The following is a 14,794-nucleotide window of genomic DNA, read 5'->3' as shown; positions in this document are numbered from 1 at the left end:
TGTAGACCACATTATACATCTCATTCATATGATTTTGGTGCATGTGTGTAAGAGCGTGTGTAATCATGCTTTTGTATGAATTATTTTCCTCCATCCACAACCATATGCAACATACTTTCCTTTTAGAGGTCAGCACAAAGAGGCAAAAAGTTACACATTTGACACCGATGGCCAACGCTGCCTCCACACAGCATGACCATGCTTCATTCAACCCATCTGCTTTGAAAAAGTCTAACAACAGTTTAGATGGCAAAGTGCATGCACCAGATGGAATGCATGTCCCTATTCCCATACAGTAGTGTTTTGGCAAAGATGAATTATGTCCTTGTGACCCGGTCTTCAGTTTTGTAAACTAACCTCTTCTTTTTGCTTCCATAACAGTTAATGATTATCCCACTAATGTTGTTGCATGCTACATATAACATTTGCTCTTTGTACATTTAGGTTTTTCATGCCAGGACCCAGATTAAACTTAATGTTTTACTAAAAGCAGTTTAACAATTTTAATTGAATAAGAAGTATCCTAAATGAAATTAGTTTATGCTATGAGTCCAAAATTATATGGAGCGCAAGACAAACAGTAGAATGTGTGTGTAGTTTTGGGCACAGACTGCTCCTGGCCTTGTTGCATGCTAAATGTGTGTTAGTACCGTTGTGCTGGCCCCGTTGTCTGACTGAGAGGTGTTTGATTGACAGCTGAGGATTTGTGACTGGCCCGTGAATCAAAACGTCAGGTCTTATGGCTCAGAGGAGGCTTTGGGGATTTCTTGGCAAAGGTAAACGTTTACTTTTTTTTCAACACACATCTCCATCAAGTCTCTCTCATGTTGTTGTCCTTTTTTTTCTGTCATTCTTTAATTTTTTTCACAACCTGTGTTTGTAGTGGTATAACCCTCTCCATGCCCTTCCCAGTTCCAGCTGATATATTCATTCTCCTCCCACAAATGCATTCATTCTTAGTAACTCTAGCAAGTTTGGACAGTCATTACAGAATGCTGGCAAAAATATTTTTCAACCTAATGAGAAATTGTAGCACACAACACATATATTATTCTAACAGGATCATTGCAGTGTTTGTTTAGAGTATCTAGAATGAGTTTCCAGTTTAAACATGCTATGCCACTGATCTGGACTCTGTTGTAATGAAATTAGGCAAATTGGAAATGGTAGCGACATAGAATTTCCCCTACTTACATTAGCTTGATCACATAACAAAAAAAAACTACACACATCTGTCTGAACATAAAATAAATAAATGGTCTAAATTTATAAAACAATTATCGTTTAAATTTTTACATTTAAAGTTTTAAGTTGTATTGAGTAGATTTGTGCACAACAACGTCTCATTATCTTGAATGGGATTTCTGCCAGAGTTCTGTAAAGGCTGTTTAACAGTTGCAAGAATGCATGTGTGGGTAGCGCATAGATAGGTCAATGTATTGTTTTTTATACAATAACTGATATAAGTACATTTTCTTCTTGCTTTTGTGAGAGTAGTTTTTTTTCTGTGGTAAAATGTGCAAATACATACACAAACTGCCACTAGTTGAAGGTTTCCATTCTTGGCATCATTTATTTACAGTAAGAATCCAAAAAGATAGAAGATGCAAACTTAGATCATAGTATCTAATTATAAATATGCTACATGTTATCATGTGTTAGCACTCCTAGCTGCCATGCACTATTGGAATGCCATGGTGGCTAGCAATTGGAATAGGGTGACTCTGATCCAGTTGCAACAGTTACACTAAGCAGACTTTTAATAGGTATTACATTCATTTTTGATCTTTCAGCAGATGTTGTTGAACAGGTTTGCTGTATTGTTGTAATGAAGTCAACTATAAAGTTGTCATTGTCCGTAGACATACACATGAAAGTACAGCAGGGATGATAAGACTTTGATAAATATTCAACATTTCTGTTGACATTCAGGTTTTTTATCTGGAAAAGAGAAAGTTTGATTTTTTTAACTGGTAAAGATGGTGTAACTCAGCAGTTTTGTTCAGGAGCCAAATGTAGGTCATGTCCTCACTCTGTTATGGAACCATGCCCATTTTGAATTGCAAGAAGTGGGTGCCAGAGACATGACTGGAGTATTTACACCATTGTTGGAATTCTAAATCACCTCCTTATGAGCCTTTGTCCAATCTAACAGACATGTATGTGCCAAAATACTTAAAGAACTCTGTGAACTCTTTTGATGATTATGTGTGTGTCAGTACATGAAGCAGGTTTTTCCTCTCTGTGCCTTCACTGACTCTCTTGGTTGATTAGCCCTCAGGAATGAGGGCATTGAATTCCTAGAAAAAAAATTTCTGAGGAAATTCCTGTGTTTGAGAGAATTGATGGTTAAAGCTTATATTTCTCAGAAACAGCAAAAGAAAGATTGTTACTTACAGGAAACAGCAGAACTCTAGACATACTCTTTGGATGATGAGCATTTGTTTTGGGCTTAGCAAAGGCAGCAGGCTGCATATTTGTAAAGGTCAGCTTAGATTTTCTGAGCCTTGGCAGCCTTAATATGTAGCTCTTCTGTTTTTCACCTCCCACTGAGATGATCCTCTCTGCCCACATTGCAATACATATATAATATATAAATACATTTTAATTTTCTGGTATTATCTACTAAAAAAATGGTAAATATATGTATGTGTTTTTGGTATGTTTGCATTAAGTCATGTGCTGTAGATTGCCGTGATGGTAGCTAGATAGCCCGCTTAGTGCATGTACAGGCTCCTCAATTTGCTGTGAAATTTGTTAAGTGAGGTCATTAAATGCTGCCTAAGTAAAAGTATGTGCACATGCAGTTGTACAAATATTGCACAAATTACCTGAACTGTGGAGACTACGATAATTTGTGAGGTAGTCTGTGGTAGAGGTGGGCCATATGACGATGTGTTGTTGTTATCGAGATTTTACGTCACAGTATGATTTTCTGAGCATATCGTGGAAATCATCAGTACATAATGAGCACTGACCTTAATGTGTCCTTACAAATGGAGCACAATTATTCCTGATTATTGTATTTAGTGCATTATAGTATGTGAAACATTGAATAAAAATAATTGTATTCATTCATAGTATTTTCATGATATTTTTATGTGGTGCTGTTGGTGCATTCTCTCTGTTACAACAGAGAAAAACCTCAATATCATGTATCATTAAAACATTTGCCATATTGCCCAACCTTAGTCTATAATGTGGGTTCCATTTTTGCTTCAACTTATTATAATATTTCTCATTTATATCTGGTAGGTGATATCATGATTCATTTTTCTGCTCATGTATAGTTCTCCTTTATTCATTTGTCTGACACATATTCATTTTTTTCAGTTTCACCAATCAGAACTGTTGCTCTTTCACATCGCACTACTGACTTATTTAATGGAGTTTGTGAGCTTAGCCTGGGTTTTGTCCTTGAGCCATTCATTCTTCTCCAAAATGGTAGACACCTCTCTCTATCTCTCACTCCCTCTTTTTCTCTTTTATTTTCCTGAGCATCTCTCTCTGCCCCTTTCCCCAGAACCAGAAAAAAATCCTTACTCAGCACTTCCTCTCAGCACTTATTCTGTGGTGTGGCGAAGTGGCGTTGAGCTCAGGCTTCCTTTGCGGTCGCCACGGTTACTGGGCCTCTTTCTTCCAACTTATCCCCTTTTTGTAGCCTCCTAAATGACCAGAGGAGGTAGGAGCAAGAATGCATTCCATCAGTGGATTGCTATTTAAAAATCAATGTGTAATAGTCTGCCTCGTCTACTTTGCTGTTGGATTATTTAAAACTTGCAATTTGCAGTTGAAAATCTTGTTTAAGCGCCGGACTGTAGTTGATTGGACCACTGTATTTAAATGTAATTTGTTGCTTGCATGCGGATGGGGCTGCTTTGGCGGAGCATCGCGCATGTCAGCCCATGGCTCAACCCAAATTGAATTGAAGCCAGTCTTACTCATTGCCATCCTGCAGAAAATGAGGTCAGCAATCCATTAAGATGCCATTAGATAATCTAATTTAGGGCCTGATCCCCAAATGAAGCATGCTGTAAGCTTGCCACTACACCCAAGTGGACTTTGCAGGGAAGAAGAGCAGGATGGATGAGTGGTTAGTGAAAAGGGCTCTGCGACAGTACAGAATTTGATAAGGGAGATGAAGCGTGAGGAAAGTTGTTTGTTCCCCTTCTCACCCCCTCCTCTGTAACCCCCATAACCCCCTTGTGGTAGAGAGCTGTCACGTCTTAAGCCGTCTGGTATCCAGGGGAAACCAGACATTAGGTAATGCCAGACTGAACTTGAAATTGTTAAAGAAGGGGTGGCACCCCTCTAGCCTGAGCGATCAATCGGCCAGGAGACGGCACTAATGGCACTCTGCAAAGGGCCGAGGCCGGGCTTGGCGCAGAGATCCATGGGAGGATAGAGGGGTTGAGGACCATCTGTACCGCCCAGAAAGTAATCCATTACTGCTGGGCTCTCCTGTGTTACTGAGGAGTGAGTGGTATGTAACAAAGAGAGAATGAGATAGAGAGAGAAAGAAAAGGATAAAAGCTAGCAAAGCTAGCTTAGGAAAAAAAAAATCTAAAGGCAAATCGCTGTTGAGTGTTTTCCCTCCTCTGTGCTCTCTTTGTTCAGCAAGGTAGGAAAAACTTAATCTCTCATTTCCTGTCAGATGATGTCTGGCAGGTCAGAGATAGAGAGAAAAAGAGAGTGAGAGAAAGGGACAGACGAAAGAGGAGCCTTCAGGGAATGTTTGAGTGAGGACAGTGAAGGGAAGAGAGACTACACACTGAAAAAGGGAAGCATTGAATTTGTAATTTCCACACAAATAAAATATATTAAATTACCAGTATTGTGTTTCTTACAGTTGAATCTTGGCAATGAGTTATCTAATGTCATATATTTTATTCATGTGGAAATTATGTATAGATTATATTTTTTCAGTTCGTGATTAACAATGTTTAAACCATGTGAAGTAGAACGTCTTTCTTTCTTTCTTTCTTTCTTTCTTTCTTTCTTTCTTTCTTTCTTTCTTTCTTTGTCTTCTGCTTCCACCCTGTTATCGCTGGCCTTCCTTTCTCTCTGCTTCTATCCCATGCTTTGTAAAGTCTGATCGTGTTTGTGGCACTGCAATCATAAACTTTGGCCCTATTGTTTTAAGTGAAGTCTCAGCCGCCTTAGCTGTGGGTGATTTGTATAAAATGCAGACTGAATCATTAGCCGCATTCATGTCCACAGTCAGGCGTGTCACTCCAGGCAGCCAGGGGAAGAATAAAGTCAGTGTTCTACATCCGCCGAGGCCCTGTCGGCTTCACCAGCCATCAGCCTGAGCCCCCTCATGTCCTCTTTGGAAAACAAACAAACCCCCAAAGAAAACTCCCTTAAACACCCCCCACCCCACCCCAGCTGATCCACTGAAGCTATGCACCTGCATCTTAGAGGTCTTGGGGGAAAGTCGCTCAGTTTCTTCTATTTACTGTTGCCTTCCATCAAACAACACACTATGCCCTTCTTTGCCCACCCTGCTGCTGCTGCCCACACCCAGCCAATCCTGTCTCTTTTACTTTTTTTTTCCTTCTTTTTTTGTTGGGGGGGTAAAAGAGAAAGAGGAAAATAACAAAGAGGTGGCTGTGTGCACCGGGTACTGTTGAAAGAAGCAGGAGCGCGGCCTGTAATCTGCAAACAGAAAGCGCTGATTGTGTGAGACAGGTATTTAAGAGAGAAGGAGACGGAAAAGGAGGAGGAGGAGGTGTGCTGTAGGGGGGTACTGGTTTCTGGCCTGCCTAATTATTCGACACATGTACGTACCATTCAGACCCCCGCTGTCCTCCCCCCAGGGAACAACATGCTGTTTGTGCACCCCGGTGCTTTTGCATTCAAGGCCTGCGCTGCTGCTCGCAATTAACAGTCTTATGTTGTTGTGCGTGCTAGCATGCTAGCCGAATGCGGATGGGAAAGTACGGTACACAATCAGCCCCTGACTTAACCCTATTGATCAGAGAGTGGGTGTCAGCCCCCGGGGGGTTGAGATGGGTGCAGGCGCTCCGGGGTGCAGGACTCCCCGTCTCCTTATCCATCCACTCTCTGAGGAAGCTTTGTTTCTATGTGTTTCCTGTTCTTCTGTGCTATCCATGGTTAAAGGGGTTTGGGGGGAGGTGGGGAGGAGGGTGGAAGTCCTTCATACAGACTGTGGGAAAAAAAATGGAACCTATAATCAAAGTTCATAATCAACCAGCATTATTTATTTATTTATTTATTTGTTGTAAATTTCCATTTTTTGTGGGAAGGGAGTGGTTTAGAATAAAACAATGCAGTAACACACATATGTACATACTGCTTCTAATCTTGATTATTACAAGTTAGTATGGATTTATGAATTGTTATTAGTTGTTAGTCTTATTTTTGTATTGCTGTCTTTTGTTATGCTATGTGTTGTGGAAGTCAGTATCCTGATAACAGTTAACAAATAATATATTGTGCAGTCCTACTGTTTAAATATGCAGTGTCCTGGAATATTTGAATATATGCATTAAAGGTGTTTATCATATGTGTTTTTAGTTTGGCTTGTGTTATTTCACTTTTTTACAAAGATTAACTAAATTGACAGTTTTCAAGGTTTCTAGTGCATATTCAGGCATTTTAAACATCATGGAAATGTTTTGCTGCTGCTTAGTATTTTTATTCTTATTATCTTATTGATAATTGACTTAGATGTTCTTTCTAATTATTTGTTCATCACAATCATTTGTGCAAATGAATCTTTTCCAGGTGTTCATATGTTTAGTAGTGCTGCACTGTATTAAAAAATATCTTTCTCTTTTGTGTCCACAGTCCTGGTACCTGGGCGAGCTTAATTCCATTCCAAGTGTCGAACGGGACTCAGATTCTGCCAACAAATGTCCAGAATTACAGCATAAACATCATTGGTGAGCCCCTTCTCCAGGCAGAGACAAGCAACTGACTGAGTGGGGCCGAGCCTAGATTCTGGAGTGACAGGTCCGTGGACAAACCAGCAAGCAGCACTTATACAATCGCCATTGACTTTTGTCCCTCCCACTGAAGGACTTTGGCCTAGAACAGAAGAGTGGGCTGGTTCAAAGCTGGCACGAGCCTCTCCATGCCAGTCAGTCGTTGTGTGAGGCGGCCCCTCAGCTGACATACTGTGATATTTACCATAAAAAAATTAGATGCCTTAATGTTTTTGCATGACACGCTAGTCTCTTGTAGTGTTTTCTCTCATTCTTACGTCACAATTTCTAGTCTTGATTTTTGAGCAGGTGTAGAAGGAGAGGCACACAAGGGCTGGCTGGCTGGACATTTTTTGGAAAGCAGGCTCCAATTCTGACAAACGCATCAAACAAGGCTCAACCTATTCATTGCATACCATAGGAACAACTTTCAGCAATTCAGATGTTTCTGTTTTTATTTTACCCTCTAAATTTCAGTTTTTGTGATCAGAAGTCACCTTTTAGTATCTGTAATCTTGTCAATCCTGGATTTGTACTTCCTTTAAAGGTAAAGGTTAACTTTACTCTCTTAAGAGTTAAGAACTCTGGAAACTTTTTTTCAGTGAAAGAAAAAGATCTGTATTACTAGGTTAGAGAAACAACCCCATTCATTTTTGATATATCCTAGAAAGGATTTTCAAAAAACGAAAAAAAGAAAATATCTCGTATGAGGCAAGTGCAATTTAAATGATTTTTTTACTGAAGGGAAGCTATCATAGTCTGTCTGCCCTAGGACTCTAAAGGAAGGGGGAACAAAAGTTTTACGTAAACTTTTTAATCATGAATTACAATTTAAAATTGCATCCTCATATATGAAAATGGGGGATAGTTGAGGGTGGAAAAGTGTGATTGATGGTGAACGTTTACCTGAGCGGAACTAAACACGAACAAAACAGCACTTATCTTGAGCCGTGCCCAAGCACTCGGGTAGCTTTTGTTTAATTTATTTTGTGAAATGACAAACAGAAACTTAAAAAGGTGAAAAGACACAAATATACAGTGTGTATAAAATGGCTTATTTTAATAACCCACCAATTTAGTGTGCATTTTCATTTGGGCCATTAGCTTATAAAGCTACTGTTTACAATGTGATATTACAAGAAACATGAGGAACGCAGGCTGGTGAAGTAATTTAAGAGAAAATGTGTGTGTGTGGGGGCGTGTGCGTGCGTGTGTGTGTGTTATGTGTAAAATCTGCACTCAGTTAAACACTAACCTGCAGGGTAAGGCTAGGTCTCATGGTGCTTCTTTTATGCCCACTTTGGTGGATCCCAAGAGTTGCAGTCCCAGAAATCCACAATTGTTCACGGCAGTCCCAATGCCATCGCCTCTCCAATCAGATATATTTATATAACTAATCTTTCCAATAATCTTAATTTGCACGAAGATATATAGTCCACATTACGTGCCTTGCCTTTGAATATAGACATCACTACACTTGTTTTTGCTGCATTTATTACCGTTTTAGAAAAAAATAACATTTTTATGATAAGAAATATTTTGTACTCTGGATGAAATTGTGACATTGTTGATTTTTAGCTCCATTTACTACTTTATCTCACATTTACAGTGCATATCAAGGCTGTGTATAGTTGCCGTTCTAAAGTTTATAATCAACCAGCATTATTTTTTCAGTATTTTGGTGTTGTTTTATTTTTATTTTTTCATCTTCCAGTCATTATTGGGGAGGGAGGGGTCCAGAATTATAAAAATTATGCAATACCAAGTTTTGCCTATGTAGGTAGTGCTTTTAGCTATGTCGATTAATAGAAGCTAGTATGGAGATACAAATAGTGTACACATTTATTTTGTTGATGTTGTCATGGTTAATGTTGTTGTTGATGTTGTTGTTGTTATTTTCTTTTTTTTTTAATTGACCAAAGTGGGAACTGCTTTCTATGCAGTGTATGACAAGGTCTTTTTTTTCTCTTGAGTGTACTGAAAGATGGAGAGGCTCATGTAAGGGTTGTTTTGTTTTGTATTCTCTGTGAGGGGAGTAATTATTTTTCTACACTTTGTAGCATGTCTGCAAAGAATGCACCATTTGGTATAATACGGCTGCAAAATTCACTGATCTGTCTACTGTGACTAACCAACACCTTCTTTAAACTTCACACCTGGGGTGCTAGCTCAACTCCTGGAAGAAGCTCATTTTCATAGGAGAGACAGCTTGGCTTGAGAGCGACAATCAGCAATGGAATTCGGACATTTTCAAACATGTATATTGCAATGAGGTACACATCACTGAGACCAATCAAATTTATCTTCACATTTACTTTTGCGCAATGAGGACAATGAATTTTATCTGTATACTGCACATTCACAGATCATTCAACATCTTTATCAACACACTGTCATTTCTTATTGTCGGTACTGCGTCTTGAAAGCTATGAAGAGTAATCTAGAGCGTTTGGTCTGCATATTATAAGTAGCAATATGCAATTTCAAAATAGATGCCTTAAATTTTTACAAAAAATAGAAAAGTGACTTGATAAAAAAATGCGTTACAATCACCACGCAGTCCTGCGTGATAAAAACTCTCACAATCAGAAAATAAATCTGCTATCCTTTATTGTTTTGTTATCTTGGAGATATTCCCAGTTGTAGCCTTATCGAGATGTCAGTCAGGCTTGGGGACACCGTATTAGCTCATTATCTGTATTTTATATTCTATTTGTGATAAGCTACGGACTTCAGAGGAAGAGCCTTATCTATTCCCCATTTGGTCTGGAGGACCAAGATATCTCACTGCTGATTAAACGTTTAGCACTTATACAGCACATAGGCAATCATCCACCTACAGTGTCCTTTCAATTAAACATTGAAGACTAAAACTCCGTAACTCAGGCATAATGCTGCAAGGGGCATTATCAGTATTGGTTATTAGATTTTCTTTCAAGATGACCATGAAAAAATGAAATTTACGTCACGTTTCTGCTGTTTGCCAAGAAGATGTGAAATCATTCAACCTCAAACCATGTCCTCAAGAAAAAAAAAACAAATTGGACATAAAACTCAAGTCAAGCTCACTCTCTCCTCCTTCACAAATACGCTCATTCAATTTAGAAAAGTAAAAAAGTTTTTAAAAAAATGAAGCCACCCCGTTTTATGTGCACTGCTCTGCCTTTTTCCTTAGGATTTGAGAAAATTGAAGTGTTTTGCAGCCTTTTGGCCATTGGCAATGCCACTGAAGTGCATTTCCCCTAGAGTGATGGGAGTGTCAGGGTCATAGTATTGTTTTTGTGGTTTTAGATTCGTACAAAATGGTGAAGAAGGCTGTGGGTAAGGGCCATTCTGATGGCCGAAGTAATAGCAATAGTCTTTGGTAGTGGTCCTTAGGGGTTAAAATCTGCTCTGGCAGCTCCGTGAAATGTGTTGGCGCGGTGCGAGTGTGGCTGTGTGTGTGTGTGTGTGTGTGTGTGTGTGTGTGTGTGTGTGTGTGTGTGTGTGTGTGTGTGTGTTTGTATAAAGCTGACTCTGACACTACAAGATGTGAGCAAATGAGGATCTTTCTATTGAAATGCCTGCCTTGTAGACAAAAGTTTGTACACTGTAAAAGTTTTTTTTCTTTACCATTGTTTGTAAAAAGCATGGTTTTTAAAATAATGTTTATGAATTTGATGCCCAACTTTTTTTAATTGTAAAAATAGGTTACAACAAAGTTGTTTTTGCGTCTTGACGCGAGTTACAGCTCTAGCTGCCCATAAAATAAGAATTAGAATGATTGTGAGTTTTTTTGTTTTCATTTTGTTATACTTAAAAAGTGGAGGTAAATTCCTATTATGTGGGACTGTAAATGTTTAAAAGAAATTGATGAAGGTCTTTTGTTGTGTTTTGTGTAGATTAACTTGGATTTTGGAGACATTTCATAAATGTTCAGAGTGTTGTTTTTTGTTAGTGTGGACATTGAGTGCGTGTGACGTGATAATGTGATATCAAAAATGGGAAGAGAAATAATGATTCGATTCATGTTGGCTAGGATCATGTTTTGTTATTTTTCTGGCAAATATGGAAATCCTTGTCACTTTAAAAAGGCACCCGATTCGAATCTGCCAACAGCGAGTACCAGGGTAACGTTAACGATATTATATATTGTTCTGCTGTCTCGTGCAAAAGAAAGCATGTTATTTCCCCATTGGTAGAAGCTTACCCACAATACAGTACACATTTTGGTTTCTGATGAAACATTATTTGTGTGAGACATACTGTACTGATGCTGACACTAAGGCATGTTCGTTTCATAGTGTTTACATGTGCCCCGAAGTGGGTAGTGATTGCCATGCTAAGATAAGTGCTCGTCACATTCATTGTGTAGTTTTCAAGGGCCAAATGGTACTGGGAGAACTCCATCTCCCAGCAGCCTTGATGTGGCCCCTTAGACATCCCGTTATGTCGTCATCGCAGAAGAGAATTTGGGCAAACAGCATTTGCACTTTCCACAGTTCCCACTACCCCTTCCATTGGTGCGTTGTTTGTTGTTTGGTTTGAGTGTGCTCTATTTAGCCTGAATGGTTACATCTAGTCCGATTTAGTGTCATCGTGGTAGCTCATAACACTTCCCCTTCACCACAGTGTACAGTGTTATGAAGCTTATCTGAGGAGTTACAGTCAATTTCTACACTTCTGTTGTGTTTAAGTAGTGATTTTTAGATGTTCCTTCCTTTTAAAGGGCTGTTTATTTTTTTTTAATCAGTTTATTTGTTGAGTAAATTTTCATAGCATTACATGTATTACATTACATGAGATGATGGCCTGGTAAAGTTGAGTATTACACTTGGAATTAGTTCTGAAAGCCATGCTCATGGACACTGAGAAGCCCACAAATGTTTTCCTTATGCAAGGAGGACTAGTGGCACTCATGCAATATCTTGTCTTTAGTTCACATGAATGTGGATCACTGCAGGAAAAAGGCAGGAGGACCTTTTAGTCCATTTCTACATTTCCATGTACATTATTAGGGCATTTTCAATGGCATGAATGAACATCAGGTTGACATAAACAGGAACGTTTTAAAAAACCAGCATATTAAGAGACGTTTACCAAAAAAAAAAAAAAAAAGACAAAAAAATGATATATATATACAGTATATATATATATAAATATATGTTAAACAGTGCCTGTTCCAGCTCAGAGTCTCAGTGGACTTCCCATTGTAAATAAAGAAACAAACACTGATTGAGATTTCTTTGGGGAAAATAATAAATAAACAGAAAAAAAACAACTTCAGTCAAAACAGAATGTGTGGGATGCCTCTTCGTGCATTTTTATCTTTTTTTTTTTTTTTCTTATCCCCCTGGGTTTTATGTGATGTGTCCTTCTTAAGCGTTTTTGTGCTTTGTTCATTTTTGAATATTTTAGTCATGTTGGATGGAGTGCCCTGGTCTCTCGATATTTCTTTGATGAGATTAAATGAATAGTTGGGCAGTGTGTTTCTTTAGATTGTCAATGCTACACTTAGTACTACAGTAGATGACAAAAAAAATTTAAAGTCAGTTGAAAAAAAAGATGCTTGCCAGCTCCACAGCAGGGTTGATTTCGTTTGGGTCTTGTGGCACTTTTACACCCTCTGCAAATTTTCAGACATGGATTTATGACATGACAACAACAACAGCAACAAATGTTTTAAGGTTGTATCAGCCTCTAGTGATTGTAGTAACACCACAGTTGTATGCAAACAAAAGGCAATGTAAGTTCATGAATGTAAGTCATAGACTTTTCCAAACCTTTGTGTTTCATTCTCAGTTCAGGAAATGCAGGTATCCTTCAAGGAGTTGTATAGCGAAGGCCTTGTTTTTCAGCTGTTTTGATTTCTTGAGTTTGTGTTTTTTTTTGAGTTTTTATTGTTTTTCAGTTTTCACAGCTAAACAGTAGGCACTGCCTTCGAGCTAGTTGCATTTGGGGGCTAAAATTGCCACAAGATTAAAAATGAGTGTAAATAGCGCTTGACTTTTTTGTGATTGTTACTGTTATATCCAGCCTATACTGCTAGCAGCTGTTTTTACTGCAGTCAATTACTGGAAGTGGATATATTTCCTATGCAAAACTGTTTAAACAATAAAATGAGCTATGCTACAAAGCTGAGTATTATTTTGTCTTTTATTTTAGCCTGTGCTTCTTCATTTTAGGTTTACTGCTATGGTGTGCAGCACTGAGAACTATTTCTGGAAAGACATCCATCATAATGGTTTGAGAAGGAAGTGGTTGTCTAATGGAGTCATTCACTTTGGTTTTGTACACCTGCTTTCTAAAGGAAAACGACTTTGTACAGTATGACTTTATTCATTTTTAAAGTTATTCATTTTCTACTCAATTTCAAAATGCCACTTGCCTTTTACATTGTGACATCTTTTCATGATGAATGGATCACTAAAAATGATCCAAAATGATTTAAATTATATAACATTAAAGTTAAGAATGTTAAGAATTCTTTAAAGATGCATAAAATTTCGTAGTCACAAAGTCTCACAACAACCACAACGTCACATGCAAAAAATTTCTTGTTGTATGTTTTTTGCCAACTGCAGATAGTTCCACTTATCACCCTGGCCATTGAGTTCACTTAAACCTGGAAGTGACAACATTTCCCTGAGGCACTGTATTTTTTTATTTTTTTTTATTTTAGCGTATTTAGGACTGGGGCTGTGAAATAAGAAGAAAGAACCAGAGCAGCGTCTTTATGTCCATGTACGGTTCACACATAGCGAGTTTTGAGTGGCTGTAAATACCCACCACTGTGTCTGCGAGATAAGCCGGCAGCACTGCTGGCTGCACTTGGTGGCATAGGACGCCTCTTTATAATCCCGCACTCCGCTCAGGGCTGAGAATAAGTTGATTATGCTCAGGCCTCGATGGGTGCCATGTTGGACTAACATGAAAACTGCGGTCCTACCGTACCCTTATCAATTAGGCCGAAACCAACACCTGGCTGTGGACACAAAACAACTTCACTTTGGCCATAAAACAAAACAATATGGTGCTATGCTGATATAAAATTACCCAAATACATAATGGTTATCATTATGCCATTTATCAAAATTGGCCAGTTAAGTAAACATCTGGCTTCAATAGGGAGGCAAAAGTCTGTAGGGTTTTGGCTCTTCATGTGTCCTACATATTTTCCAAGACTCTTTTTCTTTTTTGCTTTCTCCACTAAGGCCTGTTGTTGGTGATTTGATGAAGTTAAGTGCTGTGGATGGTGATTCGGGTCGATTATGTTTTTGCGGGACGGGAGGAGAGGCAGAGTTGTGTGTGACTGCCTTTATTCCAGATATGGCTGCAGGAGGCTGGCTGAAGTTGGCCTGCACATGAAACAAGAGATACTGCAACAAGCTGCCTAGCCTGTGAGAGATCAGGAAACAGCAGAGCAGTGGGACGTGACCTGAACTAAGTATAATCACACGTATACCTGTTTGGAATCAAATCCCACACCCATCTCCTCTTCTTTTAAGCCCTTAAAGTGCAGGCTTATTATTGATTTATTCATCTTATAATTCAGGACTCCTATTAAAGCAATAATATGTTATGCAGTTGTATGTTAGGCTCAGAGGAGAATTCCACTTGTTTTTCAAAATCTCTGCATAATTCAAATGCTGTGATGTAAACTGAGTCAGAGTGGTTTGGTGGAAAGTAATGCATTGTAGTGCAACATACAGATGTACAGGAACTAGTGGTCATAATGTGTACAGTACAAATTAGCCATAAAGCTGTATGCAAAAGTTTGGATGTCCCAGTCAATTTAGGTGTTTTATTGATTTTGAAGGTAAGTTAACACATCCTCTACAAGGACCAAAGTTAAATGGCATGTA

The 14,794-nt window shown here is 38.6% G+C and overlaps 1 protein-coding gene across 5 annotated transcripts in view; it reads left to right on the top strand.

The window, feature by feature from the left end:
• The window catches only part of LOC108436235 (nuclear factor 1 B-type), a 109,010-nt gene extending 95,945 nt beyond the window's left edge, over positions 1 to 13,065 (top strand). For 4 of the 5 annotated variants that reach the window (XM_017712602.2, XM_017712604.2, XM_017712603.2 and 1 more), the window contains exons 11-12: positions 697 to 776; positions 6,814 to 13,065. In XM_017712602.2, the coding sequence (XP_017568091.1) occupies positions 697 to 776; positions 6,814 to 6,943 (210 nt within the window). In that variant the 3' untranslated portion in view covers positions 6,944 to 13,065. The remainder of the gene's footprint in view (positions 1 to 696; positions 777 to 6,813) is intronic. The other variant, XM_017712606.2, reaches the window with a different exon arrangement.
• Positions 13,066 to 14,794: the final 1,729 nt, after the last annotated feature.

This window comes from Pygocentrus nattereri, chromosome 2, assembly GCF_015220715.1.
Source record: "Pygocentrus nattereri isolate fPygNat1 chromosome 2, fPygNat1.pri, whole genome shotgun sequence".
Lineage (NCBI taxonomy): Eukaryota > Metazoa > Chordata > Actinopteri > Characiformes > Serrasalmidae > Pygocentrus > Pygocentrus nattereri.
This window is presented reverse-complemented; position numbering and strand designations above follow the sequence as displayed.